Here is a 19650-nt window from a genome sequence, read left to right as displayed (position 1 = left end):
TTCGTGACTATTTTTCGTCATACTACACTATGACTTTCTTATGATTAAATTCCACATACTATGTTATGACTTTCATAACTTGTTTTGAATATTTTATTTATATAATTATACATTTTTCGAAATACTTTACAAATAATTTTTTATAAAACATACTATGACATGTTTCGAAATGATACATTATGACCTATTCATGACTTTTTTTAACATACTATGAATATTAAAAGACAATTTCTTTTTGTCATACTTATTATCAACGTTTGTGCCGAGCTGCTGGCTGTTTGAATCGATTTGACAGCACGAGAGGAGCGTGGAGGAGGAGCTGAATGCTGTTCATGGTCCTAATGTGCGGATTTTCCTCTTGCCTTCAGAAAAATAATATTCTGTGTGCGTCATTTGCATATTTGCTAGGACCCACCAGCATCAGTGTAAACAAGCAGCAAGTAGAGAACATTTCAAATATGTGTTTAACACTTAAATGTAAGTTCACAGTTAACTTAAATGTTCTAATAATATTTGCTGTATTCAAACAATATGCATCCTATTCTGTGTCACACTTGCTGTTGTTGTTTTTGAGTTACGAGGTTTGGTGAGGCTATTATGCAAAAATGACTCAGTGAGTTGTAAATCTGTGGCTGAGGTGACATGAGATGTTAAAATAACACAACCCAGCAGGCACGCACAGTCTGTGACAAACGAGTTTAACTGGGTAATCTTCATTTGTCTCTTCACATCAACAGAGCCACGATAAAAACATGACATCATGACTTAAACATCAGAAACAAGAGAACACAGTTGGAGCTGCAGACTTTAAACAGGCTCGAAGTCAAACTCACAGACTCAGAGCTCTTGAAATCAGGAGTCTGGTCGGGAGGAAAATCTCATTTTACATGGTCTATGTGCTGCATCCACCACTGTACTGGTGAATGCTAATTGTTACTGCCGGTGTGTGTTTGTCGGAGAACAGGGAATCACATGACGAGGTCCTCCATGGAGCCATGCCTGACACAGACTCATTGTTTGGTCAGCTGCTGCCTCCCATTTCCATTCATGAAAAGTCAGCACCAGTAGGACTCCGATGGGTCACTTCAGACGACCATCCTTCAAATGAATAACAACCGCCGTTTATGGATGTATGCAAAATTGCTTTATTTCCAATTTTTCCTTTTTCATACATTTGTTGTGTAATAAATAGACATGAGAAACAGGCTGACGCTTCAATCCTCTTCCCATGCCGATTCTGCACCTTTTTGTTTTTTTCTCCACACCGCAAACAACTTCTCATAGAATTTACAACAGAAAATAAAAAACAAAAACAAAGCTTGACACAAGCTGAATTTCCTGCTACCGGCTCACCTCATATGTTACATAGAACTCTGAGCTGTGTTCACGTAGCAAATCCCAGGGGAACAAAAATATATATATATATATATATATTTTTATATAGTATTCACAGTTACTGTATGTACACATTTTTAGGATTACAAAGCAAATGGGCAGAAAAAGAAGACGTTTCTACAAGAAACAATCTTTCACAAAGGGAGGTGGAGACTTTTCCTGTACACAGTGGGCCTTTTTCTTTAAATAAACAACCCTTTTAAACCTTCAGATTCCTTTTACAGATCCCTGAAAATACTTTTAAATACTCAGTCTTTTGTTTTAAAAAAAAAAAAAGAGAAAGATGCATCTTAAAAGTGTTACCCTTATGAAGATAAAAAAAAAAAGCTTTAGATCTTCTGTACAAGTTATCATATACAATATAAACATCACTGGTGGAAAAAAAGAAAGAAAAGAAAATCTCCTTAATTCGATCCAACTGAATGAAAAGCAGTGACTGACTTGGTCTTGAAAGGGGGGATATGATTGGCTGAGGGGGGGGGGGGCGTAAAGCAGAAGTGCAAGCCTCAAGTGCATTTACAATTATTTGTTTCTTAATTAGATTATAAAGAAAGAACAACCCTTGCAGGAGGGCTGCTGGGCCGTAATAACACTTCCGTTTCGCAGGAAACATCGAACACTGGTACAGTAATAAGTGTTACAGTTTGAAGAGGACACAAACGTGAAACATCATCCCAGGTGACAGATGAAGAAACCCGAAACGTCATCGCCAAACACCCGCGGCGGTGAAAAAAAAAAAAAAGACTAGGCAGCAATTCTTTGCACATGCATGTGTTAACACAGCGCGAGGCGAACGGAAACGACTTCTATGTCCGTCACCGGCCTGCTCAAGCTACACAAAGACGGTTACACATTCATATGGCACTTAAAATAAGGAAATGGTATTTCTTCATATGCTGAAAACTTTGTTTGAGAAGGATTTCTTTTTCAAATGCTGCCCAGTGGATGTAGAGAGGAATTGATTACATTTTTTCATTTTCTTGCTGCGCATGGCGGCATACTACGCTGTGGCCTACAGGGGGCAGTGCACTCAAATGCTCTCACTCTCACACTCACACACACACACTCGCACACACACACACACACACTAGATAGTGTCTTTGAAGAAACAAGAAAGAGGAGAACTACCTCAACAAAACTGGAAAACACTGGACTATCAGTAATACAAAGTTTGCACGTCACCTTTAACTTTTTGTTTTGCATAAACTAATAGGAAGCAGCGTGATCTATTATTGGCTGGTGAAAGCAGGCGTGATTTCCAAAATATTCCAGACTTTGTGGCAGGATATAATCATTTTGTGTTGCTTGAATTTCTCCCATCAGTTTGATTTCACGTCCAAGGAAAGTGGTGCAGAGGAGGTAGGAGCGAGAACGCAGGATCGTCGGGGCGCGACACTCCGCCGTCATCCCATCTGCTCAGATGCCCGACCACGTCTTCTCCCAAAGAGAGGCCTTTTCCTGGCTAGGCTTGTGCGTCTCAGCAGTGTTTAGTAAGCAGCTGAACATGTTGTGTTGTTTCTTTTTTTTTTTTTTTTTGTACCACGTGTGGTGGACGTAAAGCTTATGAGACAAAAAAAAAAACGTGTAAAACTGTACAAACCAGGAGAGGACGTGGAAGGAGCTGTGCTGAAATACTGTCCGAGTTGAGAGGATGAAATGCTGCACCAGCAAGTCAAGTGTTAAGTTCCGGGTCACTGGCAGACATTAAAAAAAAAAAAAAAATACGTGTTTTCTATTTTCAAGAGCACCATAAATCGTAAACAATCTAGAGTTGAATGTGTGAAGAGGGCCGTACAGACGACTTGCAGCTTTTCTTCTCCTCGATCAAAAACAAAAACAAAAAACAGACCTTCCCACTTCAGTTCCTCCTCGTCCAGAGTCTCAGCATGTGCTGAGGTCTTGAAAACTTGACTGAAATTTAAGGACAGCACTTTTTAACAACCTGGAGAAGATTGACCTCACGTGGAACGTTAATTGAGCGTTCCCCTACAGTTCTCCGCCCCACACAAACAGGGGATCTTCTCATCCTCGATGGGGAACTTGTAGTCGTACGTGATCTCCTCGTTGACATTAATGGGCTGTCTGGAGTAGATCACAATCTTCTTCTGAGACTCCACTGTGATGACCTTCGCATAGCAGTTGGGCTGAAAGAAAACATAATAGAGATTATAATTATATTAAATTCCTTTTATGCTCGTGTGTGTTTTATGTAGGCGGTGCAAAAGCTTTCAAAGAGGAGCGTCGTGCCGATGTTGTCTTACATTGCAGCTGTGGTTGATGAAACGGGCGAAGTTGCCACACTTTGTGGCGTCTATGATCGTGTCGTGGTCGACGCGGAACATGTAGCTGCTACCGATGCCCTCGTCCTCATAGCGCTTCTCCCGCATGTCCGCAATCACCTGCCAATGGAGGATGGAGGATGGCCACGTATTAGAATTCTGACTGCTTTGAAATGAAACGAACGGCTTCATCTGACATAGAAATCCACCGGGTGTCTACTTCAACCCCATCAGTTGATCCCTGCTTGGTTGTAACCATGTCTTTGATGCTGTGATGGCACTCAAAGCATCAACGTTTGGTTATGTCCCTGAATATAAACTGCATTGTGCAACAGACGTTTCCTATACAAACTCACAAGTTGACATATATCCTGTAGAATCCATCACAAATATATAAATAATTTAAGATCAAATAATTCTTCGTGACAGATAGCCGTGATTATCCTGAAAGACAAATTCTGAGAAGATGAAAGCAAGTGAATTAGTCAAAATGTCATCATTGTTTACACGCCCACAGAGAAGAATTAACTCCCTCTCACCTGTCTGATGTTTTGTCCCACGTACTCTATCACCATCTCATCTGCGGCGATGGGCTCCATAGCGAACAGACCCCAGTCGTGGATGTGTGACTTGCAGAATCGGATCCTTTTCTTACGGAACTAAAACGAGGAAAAACGGGGGAGACAAGCGTCAGATGGCATAAACTGTCTCGTGTTGTTGCTCACTGCCGTTTTTATATAAAATTCAGTGGGGGGAAATCAAACATGGAGGTTTGTCTGCGTTTACCTTCAGCTGGTTGAACTTCAGCAGGTCGCTGTCACACGCGAACGACGACAACAAACGCCGCTGCTCCGACCGCCGCTCCGAGCCAGCTCTGGAGCTCTGGACCTGTGCAGGAATACTCATGCCCTGCAGAGAGGAGACGGCGTTAAATGTGTTCACCCACACCGCGCCCCATGCCTCTGAGGCGTTTACGTTCACAGGAGTCGCACGTCACAATCCGGTCTCACCTGCGTGTCGACCAACAGCTCCTCTGACTGCAGGTCTGTGCTCTGAAGGTACTTGATCTTGTCCTTCTTGTCGATCTTGTAGTATCCCTCGCTTCGCGCGCAGCCAGTCATGTGATCTCTCATGCCGTCGTCTCTTTTCTTTTTCTTCACTCTTGGGATGTTGGTAGGTGCAGGGAAGTCAAGGAGGAAACAGAAAAAGAAGGCCTTGGGCCACAGCTAAGATGCCAAAACAGGATCTGCGATACTAACAGCAGCCAAAACGTTCCTAGTTTCCACCACCAGAGGGGGCTGCTGTGCGATGTAAACACTACAAAACAGCTCCATAAAAAAAAAGAATAAGGCACTTATTATCTTTTTTTAAGTGTCATTGGACTAGACTGATCTCTTAAAATGATTTGTGGAGCACTTTGAACTTTGACATATAACAGAGAATCATATTCCTGATAACATTTGGTGTAAATCAGCCAATGATTAGCAGTAAAGGATATGAGGATGGTTGACCCAGAGTGTGTCGTTGAGCCAGTCGTTGCCGTTATCCTGCTGGAGCATCTTTTCATACGTGATCTGCAGAAGCCGCATGTCTTCGTCGTCTATGCCTTCGTTCCAGATGTCGTACAGGATGGTCATCTCCTCAAACTCGAAGCGGGGATTGAAGTACGGCCGGGGGGGCGAGGTGACGGGGGACAGGCTGTCCAGCAGCAGCTCCCCCCAGGGTCGCCGTGGCCTCCGCGCCGGCTTCACGGCCACAGGTGCCTCTTCTTCGTAGGACAGGAAGCCGTCCTCGTCGGGTAGGACCGTCTGGGGCTTCGCGTCTCCTTCCCTGAAGTCCAGGCTCGGGTAGTGCGGGGACTTGGCGGAGATCGTCTGCTTGGACAGATCGCTGAGGTGTGCGTCGGGAGGCAGGAGGGTGGACTCAGACGAGAGCTCCAAAGACTCATCAGCTGCGGAGACAGCTGGAGTCTTTTTGCCTTTGGGTCGTCCAGGTTTCCTCTTTGATGGGGCGGTATCTGACGGCACAGGGACGTCTACAGGGAGACCGCCGGGCAGATCTTCAGGGACGCTGGCTGAAAGCGCCGCTCCAGCTGACAGGGCCTGGCTGGGCAGAGTGCTGATGGGCGGCTCCTTAAAAACGGGTCTCTCGTCCAGGCTCTCGGTGGATATTTTCCTATTAAGAGCCAGTGCTGTGGGGTCAGGGAAGACAGGGGTGAAGGTTAAGTCTCTTCCTGGAGTGCGGGGGACTCCAGCGCTAAGGACAGGGGATTGTGCAGGGTAGGTAAAGGGGCTACCGGGGATGTGAGGGGAGCTGAGCAACAGGCTGCTACCTGTCAGCGGGGCATCGCCGCCGGGTGTGATGGGCACAGTGTCCGTGCTCTGGGACTTGCCCAGACTTCGGGCGCGCTCCATCAGGTCCCTGCCCGGCGTGCGGGGGATGTCCTCGTCTGTGGGGAGCCGGGGCCGCAGCGGGTGGTCGAGCAGGGGACCGGGGGGCGGATGAAGGAGGGATCGACCTTCTACAGCCGGGAGAGGAGGGAGAGGGAGGTGCAATAAAGATGCGGAGACAGCTTTGGGGACAGGTGTGTTAGCATCTACGGGGGACAGGGCTAATCGACCGGGGGTGCAGGGTACTTCCTCAGGCTCCGCTTTACCTTTCGTCCCCTGGTCGCTGTCGGGCAGGGCGCCGGTGGGAGTGGGCGGCCGAAGGTTTGCTACATGCTCCTTCACTGCAGGAATGTTACCGTCCGCGCCGATGTCTCGCTCTTTGACTACAAGACAAAAACACATAATATTGATTTAACGTAACATCTGACATACATTTTTTGCCTTGTGACGAGTACAAAAACACGTTTGCGCTGAATAACGCAGCAGACACTCACCTGGGATGCCTTTGGGTGACGGAGGCTTCAGGTCCTCCGTCACCTCCGCCTCAGGACTAGGAGGTCTGTATTTGGGTTTGCCGCTTAGCTCCTCCCTTCTCCTCTGGTCCTCCGTATCCTCTAGGACCGTCCCCGAAGGAGGGCACGGGTGCTTGGTCTTTGCCTTCCCTTCGTCCTCTTCCGACGAGGAAATTGACGAAGATGAAGAGGACGAGGAGGTCTCCGGCACTTTGCCTTCGAGCTCCACATCTTGCACCGCTGCCGCATCCTCCTCCTCTTCCTCCTCGTCCTCTTCCTCTTCCGAGCTCAACTCGTACTCAGAGGAGTCTGCGCTTTCCGCCGAGGCGTCCGAGCTGGCTTTGGAGGAAGCTGAGCTCTGCCCTTCTGAAGGAAACGTGGAGGAGAAATGATTAATTACAGGAAACAGCGGAACTAAATTACAACAACGGTTTTATAGTCAAAGTACCTTCATCGGACGAATCTGAGGAGGCGCTCTCACTGGAGGAGTCTTCATCATCACCCTCCTCATCGCCACTCTCCTAAGAGACGATAACAGATCATGGAAATTTTTACAAGATGCACAAATAGTCAACGTCACACTATGTCAATAATCTCAAAGCGTGAGACAGCTTACTTTGCCCGATGACAGCCTATCTGCAGCCTGCGCTTTATCAGGCTCCTCCTCCCTGTCGGACAACGACTCCTCTTCCTTTCCCGAGGTGTCCACCTCCTCCTCTCCCTCGCTGTCCAGTTCAAGTGGCCGCGAGTGCCGCCGCTTCGCTGACCCGCCGTCGGCGTCCATTTTGGAATCGTCCAACGGGAGCTCTGCTGGGTCTCGATCCCGGTCTGACAAAAATAAGCCAGGAGACAAAATTAGCGGCTGAAAATTTGACAAAACACCAGAAAGAAGGGAAATGATCGCAAAGACCAAAGAGAGCGTTACCTTCATCCTCCAGCTCGTCGTCCACTGGAGTGGAGGGTCGTGCTCGTTTGTTGTCCCCCGATGTTGCAGCCTCGGGCGGGTCCTTCCGTTTCACCTGAACACAACACGCGACCATTAAAAACACCAACAGGCGGTGCAACAGGCGGTGTCCGTGTTCACTCAAAGACAAAAGTGCTTACCTTGAAGGAGGGCAGGCGGATGGCCCCCCGTAAACTGATTCCCAGGCCGATCCCCTCGTAGCCCAGCCCCTCGCCCTTGTTCCAGTTCTCCAGCAGACTTGAACCCATCGTCTCTTTGTGTTTGGGTCTTTCTTCTTCCTTCCCCTCGGCACCCTTCACCGGAGTCAAAGAAACCTGGGGGAAATAACGTGATGTTTAATTTACTTTTAATTATTTAAATTACGTTTAAAATGATGTTTACTAAGAAGGTAAGATTCTTGTGGATGTAGATTGGAAAGAGAGATACATCAGAGGTTGTTTTAATTCTTATTCCGTAATAATCCTCTAAAAAGCATCATGTTTTGATTGCTGCTTCGCTGCAACGCAAACCTGATGACTGGTTCTTGATGTCACTCAAATTCATGGCTTTATTATATAAAAATAATTCATATAATATGGACATTATTAGTGTTCACTTAACAGAAAGTTAAGACATTGTGTTCGTATGTGTGGTATATCTCTCTTTGCGTCTGTGTCTGACCCTGTATTTGTATCTTGGGAGGGTGAAACGAGTTGACTTACCTTTGCTGAGTGTTCCTTCTTTTCCCACCAGTCATCAAAGGCTCTAAACGCCACCACCTCCACCATTTTGCGGTTGAGGTCCCGCTTCATGATGGCCTTCAGCTCCTTGACAATGACCAGCAGTACGCCGTCAACAGTGGCTTTGTGGGGATCCTCCTTTTTAGTCTCATATCCAGGAGGAGGAACAGTAGGGTTGAACTTTGGTACACTGGGATGCTGCCATTGTTGTCCGGGTGCTGCTGCGCCGGTATCGGGCGTAGCTCCCATAGACAGAGGCGCGTAGGGTCCCCCGTACGGCGCGGACGCCGCAGCGCTGTCCATGAAATGCGGATACTGATAGGGGCCTCTGGGCTGAGCCATGCGACTCAGCATCTGCTGCTGCATCTGGAAGGACATGGGAACATTGCTCCACTGCTCCCACCGCAAGCAGTTCATCAGCTCCATCTGCACCAGCGGCATCATGCTGTGAGCGTAGGGGCCCATGGGCGGCAGCATATGATGAGGCACTCCGGGATGACCGGTCAGGTGCGGATGTCCCGGGACGGCAGCGTGAGCGGCCAGGTGGTGATGGGAGATCTGGAAGCCGACCTGGTGCGGGAGAGGAGGGAAGCCGGGAGGCGGGATGGAGATGGTCTGCATCGGGGACACTGCGGAGTTCATCACGATGCCTTTGCCACATTCTCCACCGCTGGTCGGAGTGCCGGGCATCTCGTCGTCGGAGATCTCCATGTCTTCGCCTGACGACTGATGGCCCTGTGTGAGGAACGAATCAACGTCACAGGTTACTACACAAGCACAATCGTCTGCCCTTCTCATCTCCACGACAAACTGAGCGAACGCCATTGACTCGTGAAGACCTTGAGATAAGGCTGAAAAGCTCAGGAAAAAGCGAGTAAGTGGACTTTGAGTGAAGATTGTTGTCGTAAACCAGGCCCCTTTAGCTTTAACATTAATTGTGGGTATAGTTTTTGGATGCCTTACATTAAACATGTTTATATTTCTCAAACACAAGGAGCAAGTGTGAAAGCAGGAAATATCTGATTAAAGAATAAGTAAACGACACCTGCCCTCAATACCATCCTACAGTACTCTAATTTGGTCCGTATTGAAAAAGCACTGAGGTTTAAATAACCAGTGAATCATTAAAGATAAGGGCAAAAAAAAAATGATCTGAGTTCTGATCAGAGTTCAAAGTTTAGTCTGCAGTGAACACAGTCAAACACAACTGATCCAGGTCATTGGTCAGCATGTTTCCACACAGAGCTGTTTGCTCTCGGCAACAGACTAATACTTCCTAAGCACACTTGGATCATGTCAGTGCAACACCTGTAAACACATCGGCCTTTTGAGTCTCCTTCCCCTGCCGTTTGTTCATCATGAAAAGGATTTATGAACTGCTGCAGGAATGAAACTAAAAAGGAGAGTAAACTCAGCACGGGAGTGGCGTCGTTATCCAAATGACCTGTTTGCGCTGCTTGCTTTGTGATAACTTGAAATGTGAGACATGAGACGCTGCGGCCAATCCTGACTGTCAGGCTCAGAAAAAAAAAAAGCAGGAAGTGTGCTGTTGAATGGGGCTAACTGCCAAACTGGGTTTTCCTCCGTGCGACGAGTGTTAGAAAGCGGAAATAAGAGTGCTCGATCCCCCCCCCCCCCACACACACACACACACACACAGCAGAGCCGCTCTTATTCCTGCAAGCACCACACCAAGTGTAGAAATACAACATCACAGGTCAGATGGCGTTACTATGACTTCAAACAAGGAGATCAACTTCATATGAATGTGAAGGTATTTGTAAGGCTGTGAGCTGAAACTTTTCATTCGTAACTCAACTGTTTTGCCAGCGTTAACAAGGAGTTTTTACATGTTTCATATGTATATTCATAGACTGTTGTGCAGACATAAACTTCTTGTTCAAATCATATTTTTACTCTGCATAAACACAGCAGAGGCCAACTGAAATCGCAAACACCTTGTTTCATACATAGATTGCTGTGAGATCGGCACTGCCTTCATGAGGCATAGTGAAGGAAACAAAAAGGGAAAGTTTACTACGATCACCTGGCACTGAAAGTAGACCTCACTTCCGGGGTCCTCAGTGAAACCGTCACAGCTGTGAGTAAACATCAGCGGCGTGGTGCCATCAACTAACCAACACTGTCAACGCGAGCTCCTCTTAGCTACATGTGCAACCGTGGGTTGTTCTTACTTCAGTATTATTGTTCTTGTAAACAGAAGTTTGATGCAAATACAAGGAAAATATGTGTCTTACCGTTTCAACTTTATCAGTGGGAGTGTGGCCTCGAAAATGTCCATCTTTGAGGTCACTGTTGCTCATCTTCTCCTGGACAGGAGACGTGATTCTCTTGATCAGGGAGGCCGTCCCGGGAATGGGCTCTTCATCTTCCGAGTCAGGCAGCGGGGTCGGACTGATATCCTCCAGGCCTGTGCTAGTGGGACGGGAGTTTTGCTGGCCGCCTTGGGAGCCGCCCGTGTAAGGGGGGATCGGGGACAGCTGAGAGGACGAGGAGGAAATCGGACTCCCCTCCATACGCACCTCGGTGTCCGAGTCTCGCTCCTCCAGGAACGGCAGCAGCTTTGTCCTTTTCTCCTTGAGGAGCATCTCAATGCGGGAGTCCAGGCTATTGCGCTCTGGGTCGAGTGTGGGGGAGCCGGGCGAGGGGCAGTGCTCTGGTGTTTGAGGAGGAGGGGTGGTCGGGTGGGGCATGGGCTCCGGCGGGGGCTCGGGGATCGGAGGAGTTTCTGGTCTCTCCTTGACGGGCGTAAAGTCAGTGGCGGCAGCCAGAGGCGGCTGCGGCGGTCGGAGGTACTCGCCCTCCCTTTGGGCCGGGTGATGGAAAGCAGGCTCCGACGGGGGGAACGCGGGGGGCAGAGGAGCCTGGTAGGGCGAGAAGGCCGACTTGAAGTTGGGCGTAGCGGGGAGAGGCGCTGTGTAGGTGAAGGTGGGGGTGGAGGGCGGAGGTTCAGGCGGGGTGAGCTGGTGCTGTTTGAAGGACGCTTGCTCGGACGACGACGACGTCGTCCCTCTGTACATGTTGCTGCGGTACTGGGGCCTCTCCGGTCTGCGGTTGTATGCATCCTGGAACTTACTCTCGTGTCTGCGAGATTTGTAACCTCCAGAGCTCTCGGCCCGGCTGGACTGGTACGACGGCGTGGACTGCCGACTGGAGAAATTGGAGTCCTGGGAGAAGGGCGTACCACTCTGCCGTGGGGTGTGAGGGGTTCCCTGGGACTGGGGTGTGTCCTGCCTTTGGCTGGAGTAGCCCGTCTCGTGGGACAACGGCGTGGTGGAGCTGCTGCTGGGTGGCAACGTCCCTCCGGCCGCAGACGCGCTGCTCTCCGACAACCTGCGGATGGGCTCGCAGGCCTGAGAGGAGAGAAACCGGATCAAGGTTAATCACAGGCAATATTTACATTTCCCAATATGCGCCTTCACAGATCCTTTCTTTTGTTTTTTTTTAAAGCAACTAGTGGATAAGTATCTTGTGCTACGAGGCCAAAGTTCACATTTCAGTGGCGCTTTGTCATTTCAGTCCACAGACTCGGGTCTGGGTGACATTTCCTCTGCTCCACTCTACCACCTGCTGCGCTGATAAAATGGATTACAGATAAGGATGTCAGCTTAGACTGGTCAGTTATTTCTACAGAGCAACACTACAATTCACCAGGCTGACATTGTAAAAAACCTGTACCAAACTATAGTATTGTTTTAACTCTAATGGATTTCTAATAAACACATGGAACAAAAAGATATTTTGCATATTGTTAGACGCATTTTTACCAGCAGGGCTTCCGCCAGGCTCCGAGGGGAAACTTCCCTGGCCTCCTCTCCGCCAACGGGCAGCGTCTGCGGAGTGTAGCTGCCGTTCATCAGGAGCTGGAAGTACCTGAGGCGATTCTCACCTGCAGGACGGTAAACATGCGTTAGTCTGATGCGAAGTCTATAAAGAAGGCTTAAAGCCAGCAGGCTGTATTAAAACTAATCCGGCAGCTGAACTCAAATCTAAACATTTGTAGACACACGAATGCAGTTTCCTTTCATAGTACACACGTTCCAAATATTTACAATACGAGCATTACAAACTAAAGTTACGGTCTGTAAATATTCTTAATGTACATTAGGTAATCTGGGAAGTTACATGTAATGATACAGTAGATGTTGTACTATAACGACCTAAACATGTCTTCATAAGATGAACATATCCTCCACAGAATGCAACACTTGTTAATTACAATTATTATTAAAAATTACAATATTAAGACTATTCATAAAAAGAAAATGAAATACATTTGTGGGAATAATTCAAGAGAATAACACTTCAAATAATAAATACTTTACATCTTAAAGAGGAATTAAATGGTTGTTCTGCATTAGTCAGAAGCAACAGCAGAGTCTTTGACTCTTAACTTAGATTTCAGTCATTTGAATGTGAGTCAACAGAGACAGTGTGAATCTGACGGGTCGGTTTGTTTACAGGTCTGATATGAAGCACAGTGGGAGTACACAGCACCCTGAGCGCAGGGCCTGTGGGAGCAGCCTTACATTCAATGAAATTCAATTACCCCACATCACCAGGCAACACACGTGTGCATTTACACACGTGATTGCTGTCCTCCTCATAGTTAAAAACAAGGCAACATTGTCCACTTCGAGTGAGCAGCTCTGCTGCAGCAGCAGCAGCAGAGAGACAGCTTGATCCTGCATGAATGTAGGTTACACATCTTCTCCCTCTGAATGACTGAATCACTGTTTACCTTTCGGGTCCAGCTCCACGTGGATGAAGTTTCCCATAACAGACGTCTTGTGAAGCGACTGCACGGCCACTTTGGCGGCTTTCACGTTCTCAAAAACAACTTTGGCGATCCCCAGGTGCTTTTTGTTCTTCGGGTTGTACAAGATCTCGACCTGCTCGATTTCCCCAAATTTTTTGCACATGTCCGAAAGAAATCCTTCCCGAACGTTGTCGTTAAGCCGGGCGAACGTCACCTCCTTCGGGGGCACGGGGCCGACGTAGCACTCGTCGATCTGGAAGAAGACGAAGAAGAAGAGGAATCAGAGGGGTTAACGTCAGAGGTTGCTTTCGGGTAAACGATGCACCACGTGCGGCCGTGTCTGACAGCTGACACGAGAGCGACGTGTCTGTCGAGATGAACATGCACATCCAGTCAAACCCAAAGAGCAGTGCGTGTTATTTTGGTTCTAACAGCCCCCTCCGTCCACCATCATTTCGCCCGACATCCCAAAGATGAGTGAGGGGGGTGTGTCTGCAACTTTTTGACAGCCGGGGAAAAAGCTGGACTCAAGAGCTTCTGTCAGAGTAGATACCTTAAATGTCGGCACCGGTAGGTCCGTCTCTTTGTACTTAGACCAGAGACGACCGATCCTCGGGTCTCGGACGATGTCCACCGGTGGTATCCCGGGGTTCTGTAGGAGAGAGGAAGGGGGGAGAGAGGGGGGGGGGGGGACACATACTGTTATCAATACTTTCACAACTTCACACGGTGAGAACTTGTTGCAGAGAAGTTTTAGCACAAACCAAACGCTGGTCGGTGCATTACAAATGCCCCCCCCCCCCCTCTTCCGAGACGCAGGAACGTGCCCGCGGCCACAACACAGCCACATTGTAACCCCATCATGGAGGTCGGCTACCCGGTTACTATTGTAGCCAGTTTCACCCGCGGGTAAAAAAAAAAAATAATAAAAAAAAAAAGGCGGTCCACTTACGGGCATGCTGAAAGTCTGTCCATCGTAGCGGTAGAGTTTGTGCGAGCCCTTCTTCAGCGCCGGGTCGATGATCAACTTGTAACTTCTCCAGTGGTGACTCCGCTTCTCCGCCGAGCCGCAGACGGGATGACTGTCCATGCCGTTCGCCAAACCTGAAACGCCAGGCAGCGACAAGGAGAGAAGAGCTATCGTGAGGCACAGACAAAAAAAAAAAAGAAGCTAAACCCGGTCCCGTTGCCAGCTCTCCCCCCCCCCCCCCTCGACACTTTAAACGTTACAGATGCATGGCTTCGGTGGTACAGGGTGGGGGGGTAACCCGAGAGAGAGAAAACGGGACCTAGCGTATATCCCAGTGACGGAAAACAGGCATTAGGAGGGCTGGAGAAAGAGGAAAAAAGAACAAGCTTACTTGAACTCTGCTTTCTGCCATGGTCTTCGTTCAATCTGTTTTTCTCCCCTGGCTTGGACATGGTTCGTCCGATCGAGGGGTTATTCTTTAATTGACGAAAAGACGAAGTCGCTTTCCTTTCGCCGCTCACATTTACATGATTTAGCTTGAAGAATACTGCCTCCTTTTCGGCGAGAGCCAACACATATTGTGTGCCTCTGGTCTGTAGCTTCTGTCTCTTCCACAATACACCGCTAGGCTTTGCCCACCGCCGACGCTAGCCGCACTTTCGCTATAAACTCATGTCTGTTTCCGCTGGTAACTTAATTATGACACAACCGTGAATGCAATTGTTATCTTTTAAACGACTCGGGTGATAATGTTCGTGTGTCTAAATATTATTATTATATATTTTGTAACGGCTTGGTGTCGCTAAATCTCTAAATCATGTTGTGTGGAATCTGTCGATTGCATTTACCCAAATGGCAAACACAAGATAGACACAGTGGTAATATCTTCTTAACTGCCCCTAAAGGCTAATAAAAAATGCTTTGGTCGCAGGTTTTTGTTTTTTGTACAGACCTGTGGTCGGTCACTGATTCACACATGTCGGGCTGTTTTAAAAAAAAGGGAAAACAATCAAATGGAGACACTGCTGCTTCGGAGCGAGTAGACTGCTAGTGTGAAATTACTCCCAGATTAATATGCGATTATAATACGAAACTCGGTCGGTAACGAGTTCTATTTAACAGGCAGGCTAATGTTTGTAACCGTTGGAATGCGGCGGTTGGTTCTCTGTCAGTTAGTCTAATTCAGACCAACAAACTAGAGCCAAACCGTTGTGTTTGGCCCTCGCTTTTAAAACAGCCGTGGAGTTTTTAATTATAAAACCGTAACCCCGTATGGATTTCTCATTTTTAATTATATTTCTGAACTGCATATTGTCGACACAAAAATAAATGTTTTTTTTTTTTGTTTGACATTGCCTGGTGTTTTGCAGTGCTCGGGCAATTGGCTGGTTAACAGCGGCAGCTCAGCGGGCCAATCAGAGCGCAGCAGCAGAGGAGCTGTCTGCTATTAGAGGCACGGCTCAGGAGTCCTTCAACACAGAGCAGAGAGAGGGGGCCGAGCGCTCTCGGCAGCCATTTTCCTGAAACAGGACTCAATGGCCTATATGGGTTTCCTTTGTTCCAAAAGGGATCTTACACTTGATTTCCTCATCTCTCACGGACTATGATAAAAACTATGATTCCTCCTTTTAAAGGATTGAGAAGAAGGAAGAGAATGTACTGGATGCAATACCCTGTGACATCTTGAGCCTTTTTTCCTCTGCCTGGAATCCATCTTTGTCTTAACTAGGTCATGGCACACCCATATAATAGTATTTATATTTGTTAAGTGAAAAGAAACCAATGTTGTGAATAAACAGTTGTGTGATCTTGCAGATGTTAAATTAGGGGGGGAAACAGTTAAAGTGATGTCTGATTGTTGGCATTGCACATATGGCCTTGTAGGATATGAGTAAGTTCAACTCTTTTATAATCATTTTAAATTTGTTTGCTTATTTATTAATGTAAAATGTGAGGCATGCAGTTACTGTTATTAAACATGTTTTAATGTCACTTGAGCTACTGAGCTATCTATTTGATCACAGACATTTTGGCATCTGTAATAGACAACTTTATTCAAAATGTTCACTGGCATGCAGACATGTAGATATACATCCTACAGTCCAGGTTATATGCCACTGCTCCTCAAATGACAGAAAGCAGGCCATAATGGCCTTCTGCTAAATAGTTTATTGTGCTGCCTGGAAATTTGACTGTTGATTGATAACCCATTTGCTTTGATTAATGACGTAAAATACTTTCCTCTCACGACAGCAATGCTTAACTCCCGTGGTGGCTTGTGTGCTGTAGACTACCCCTCCTATAACCGTGGAGACAGCTTAAAGAACGATTCCGTTTGTGCTGTCCATTTGCCATATTAGAACCAAATGCGTCCAAAGTGTAATCGTTTCGGCTTGACCTTGTTTCAAAGGCATATTTAAATGTCTTTAGACGCCCAGTAAGAGAGCCTTTTACCGTCTCTACAACGGTTTAAAAAAAATAGACTGTCAAACTTAAAGAGGAAACAGAGGGAAAACTCTTATGGTGAAAATATTTACCTCAGCACTTTGGTGAAATGCCGTTAACAGGCCTAAACGCAGGGGCAGAAGGAATGTTTTCAGCTCCATCTTCGGATCCTCTAATAATGGCATTAATATGGGGTGGGATAGCATCTCCTGAAAAGGAAGGAATCCATTAGCACGAAAGATAGAAAGCTATTTTGAAAACTTTTTTCTTTTTTTTTTATCAGTAGGCATTGCCTCTCAGCCAGCGAATATGCATCTTCAAGCATCATATCTGTGTGGGCAATATGCAAACCATCTCCTCTCTCTCTCTCCTTGAAGACAGGATGGCAGTCAAGTAGGCAAACACCTCTTCAATTTCGACATTTCTAACTGAGCTACATCATATAAAACCAAGGAAATGTTGTTTTGAAAGGTAATGGATTTTGAGCTATTTCACTTTATTTGCCAATTTATGTCTAAATGTAGGTTTAATGTTATACAACAAGACAGACATGAACAATACATAATTGTGGTTAAAACGCTATCATCAAAACTGTATTGGCTTTTGTAATATGTATATATATATATAACTCGTATTTTTGTTTGATATCGTAAACTTACAGTTTGCATTCAAAACATGTAATCCAAGTCTTAAACGAGGAAAGGAATCTTATGGGGAGAAATCTTGTAAATGTCACTGCTTCCCTTTATCCAAAGACACCCTTTGGTGATAAGTAGGCTACACTTGCTTTGCTTTCTCTGCTGTTCTCTTGTCTCAAAATGGCTTCTTTACAGACAAAGGAGAGCACTGTGCTGTAAAATGTTGCTGCGCCATAACTGGGAGAGGCTCGTTCACTCGGTGAGAGCGCCTCGCTCCGGGGACATTTCTCGGTGATACAACAGGAAGTTTTAACACCGACCGACGCATGGGGCGATTTCACTCGAATAGGTGTGTGTTAAACAAGAAGTTAAAAAAAGAAGAAAAACTGTCCACCGTGCGTAAAGGGAAGGAAACGTTGGAAACGAGGCTGTCGGTTACTGGGCTGACTCGCCCTGCAACGGCAGTAATCCGAGAGCTCTGGACTGTTGCCATGAGAGCTCGAGCGTGTTGTTGCAACCCCCACACTGCTATATAAGGTCATCAGGAATTCTCTGCAGCAGCCCTGTTGTTCTGTCTCTGGGTGAAAATAACACTGGAGGTGCTTTCGGGCTTCAGCGCGTGCTCTGTAGCTCGAGAAAAAAAAAGTCCGGCGGATCTCTTGGACCGATTATTTTTAAGTGCAACAGATCAGAAAATACAAACTCAAAAGATGCGTAAAGGAGTTGAAAAGAAGGGGGCCTTAATTCGGTTTTAAGGTGGGCCACTATACGGTGCCTTTTACGCACTCCCTTTTTTAGTGTGTGTGTGTGTGTGTGTGTGTGTGTGTGTGTGTGTGTAGCCTGGTGCTTGTGAGAACACACAGAATTGTAGTTGGTGTGTCAGAGGCCTGTTTTTCTTGTTATCCACTCCTAGCTCCGGCTGCCAAGTGCGCGCATTCCTCCATTTGCAGGTCACGAGGCTGCAGCCAGCACTCTCCTCTGTCCTAACCCTGCTTTCTAGATCCCCACCCCCACCCAGTGCAATGGGGACAAAATGTGAGGAAGGTTTTATGTATGTGACAAAGAGGAACATTTTGCGTTCAAATCCGCCAATGAGGTTATTTATAGGCCTTTGTTTAAAAAAAAAAAAGAGAGGAAAAAAAACACCTCCTCGGTGGGTTCGCCATTCAGCTTTGCGCGCCGCTGACAGACTGGAATATTCCACACAGAGGATTGGCCTCTCTACTGCGGGACAGCTGTCTCTCTGCACGACGAAAAAAAACATTTTTTGACAAATGTTCTTTGTTTATTAATTGATGAAAGGGGGCTCTATACGTATGGATATTTTGTAGACTACATCTTCAGGACAATTTAATATCCTTTTTTTAAAATATGCAACGTTATTCATTTGTTAGGCTACCAGTTTCACCTTGTAAGTCAAACAAGCACTTTTTGTACAACTATGCTGGTATTTTTCATAGCTTGTACTACACCGTACCGTTTTGTAGAACCTATTGGGGCACATGAGTACGGTTTTATGGCTTTTTCTATGGAGTCAGAATAGCAGGCAGTCAGGCAAACTGCTCTGCCCTTTGTTTCTCTTTCCATGTTTTCTCAGCCTTTTATTTTGACGGATTGTTCGCTGAATCAAATCAGGTATCCTACGTACTTTGTGTTTTTTTATGTTTTTATTTTTATTTTTTTAATCTATAGGTACACCTGCTTATTCAATGTTTTTTCATTGGTGGTAGGCTCCTGTATTTATTCTATTCAAAATATTGTCTTTTCTTCTTTCTAGGTCTTAAATATTTGCATATCTAGTGTATCACTAGTGTACTATTCCACAGTAAGGCTTGTGATGTAGTCTCTTACTTAGCAATATTTTCACCTGTCTGTGTTCCTGAAATGTTTAAATAAATAGATTTATACCCTCATTCTTATGTTCTCTTGTTTTGGGAATTGAAGCAGGTTGCTTTTCTTTTTGGATTGACATTAATTGTATTATCTACCTTTTTTTAATGATTTTAGGCCCATCTTTAAAACACTATTTTAGCCTATCATGATATGACACTAAATTACACAGTGAACTCAATTCCTGCTGCATGGTGACATAGCCGAAGCAATTTGATAGGTGAAACTCCCTTTTAGTTCTTGCAATAAATGTGTGTGTATTCTGGCAAAATACTTGAAAGATTACATGTTTTCTTAAAATAGGCAAAGGAAAAAGCAGTGTCAGTTCATCCTCTTAAAGGGACAGCTTGCTCAGATTTTCCCCCTCCAACACACTAACTGCATATTTTCCCACCCGAGACCACTGAAATCTAACCTTTTAAATGTGCCTTTGTAGCTTACCTCAATGAGAGTTTCACTGCCTTTAAGGGAGAGAAAATGTTCCAGACCAGATACTGAACCGAGTGTAATCTCAAATACAAAATGTTTCTATTGGCTCATTCTCTATGAACTAATCCCTCCTGACACCCACTGTTACTGATTTATGTAATTATAGCCATCATCGACTAGGCTGAGACATGTTCCTAATGTAAAAATATCATTTTATTGCACATACTGTAATGTACAAG

The 19650-nt window shown here is 46.1% G+C and overlaps 1 protein-coding gene across 1 annotated transcript; it reads right to left on the bottom strand.

Annotated features, from left to right (window-relative positions):
- Positions 1-1140: 1140 nt before the first annotated feature.
- Positions 1141-14562, bottom strand: setd1ba (SET domain containing 1B, histone lysine methyltransferase a). Its single transcript, XM_079179404.1, has 18 exons — positions 14401-14562; positions 13992-14143; positions 13593-13691; positions 13022-13292; positions 12048-12169; positions 10518-11633; positions 8242-8994; positions 7681-7854; positions 7502-7595; positions 7193-7404; positions 7025-7097; positions 6559-6942; positions 5173-6447; positions 4685-4851; positions 4461-4583; positions 4214-4333; positions 3657-3794; positions 1141-3539 (listed from the first exon to the last, which is right to left on the bottom strand). Exons 1-18 carry the CDS (start codon positions 14459-14461, stop codon positions 3366-3368), a joined length of 5508 nt encoding a protein of 1835 aa, XP_079035530.1. The 5' UTR covers positions 14462-14562; the 3' UTR covers positions 1141-3365.
- Between the last annotated feature and the right edge of the window lie 5088 nt (positions 14563-19650).

This window comes from Pholis gunnellus (assembly GCF_910591455.1).
Source record: "Pholis gunnellus genome assembly, chromosome: 18".
Classification (NCBI taxonomy): domain Eukaryota; kingdom Metazoa; phylum Chordata; class Actinopteri; order Perciformes; family Pholidae; genus Pholis; species Pholis gunnellus.
The sequence above is the reverse complement of the archived record's forward strand: the minus strand, read 5'-3'. Positions and strand labels throughout refer to the sequence as shown.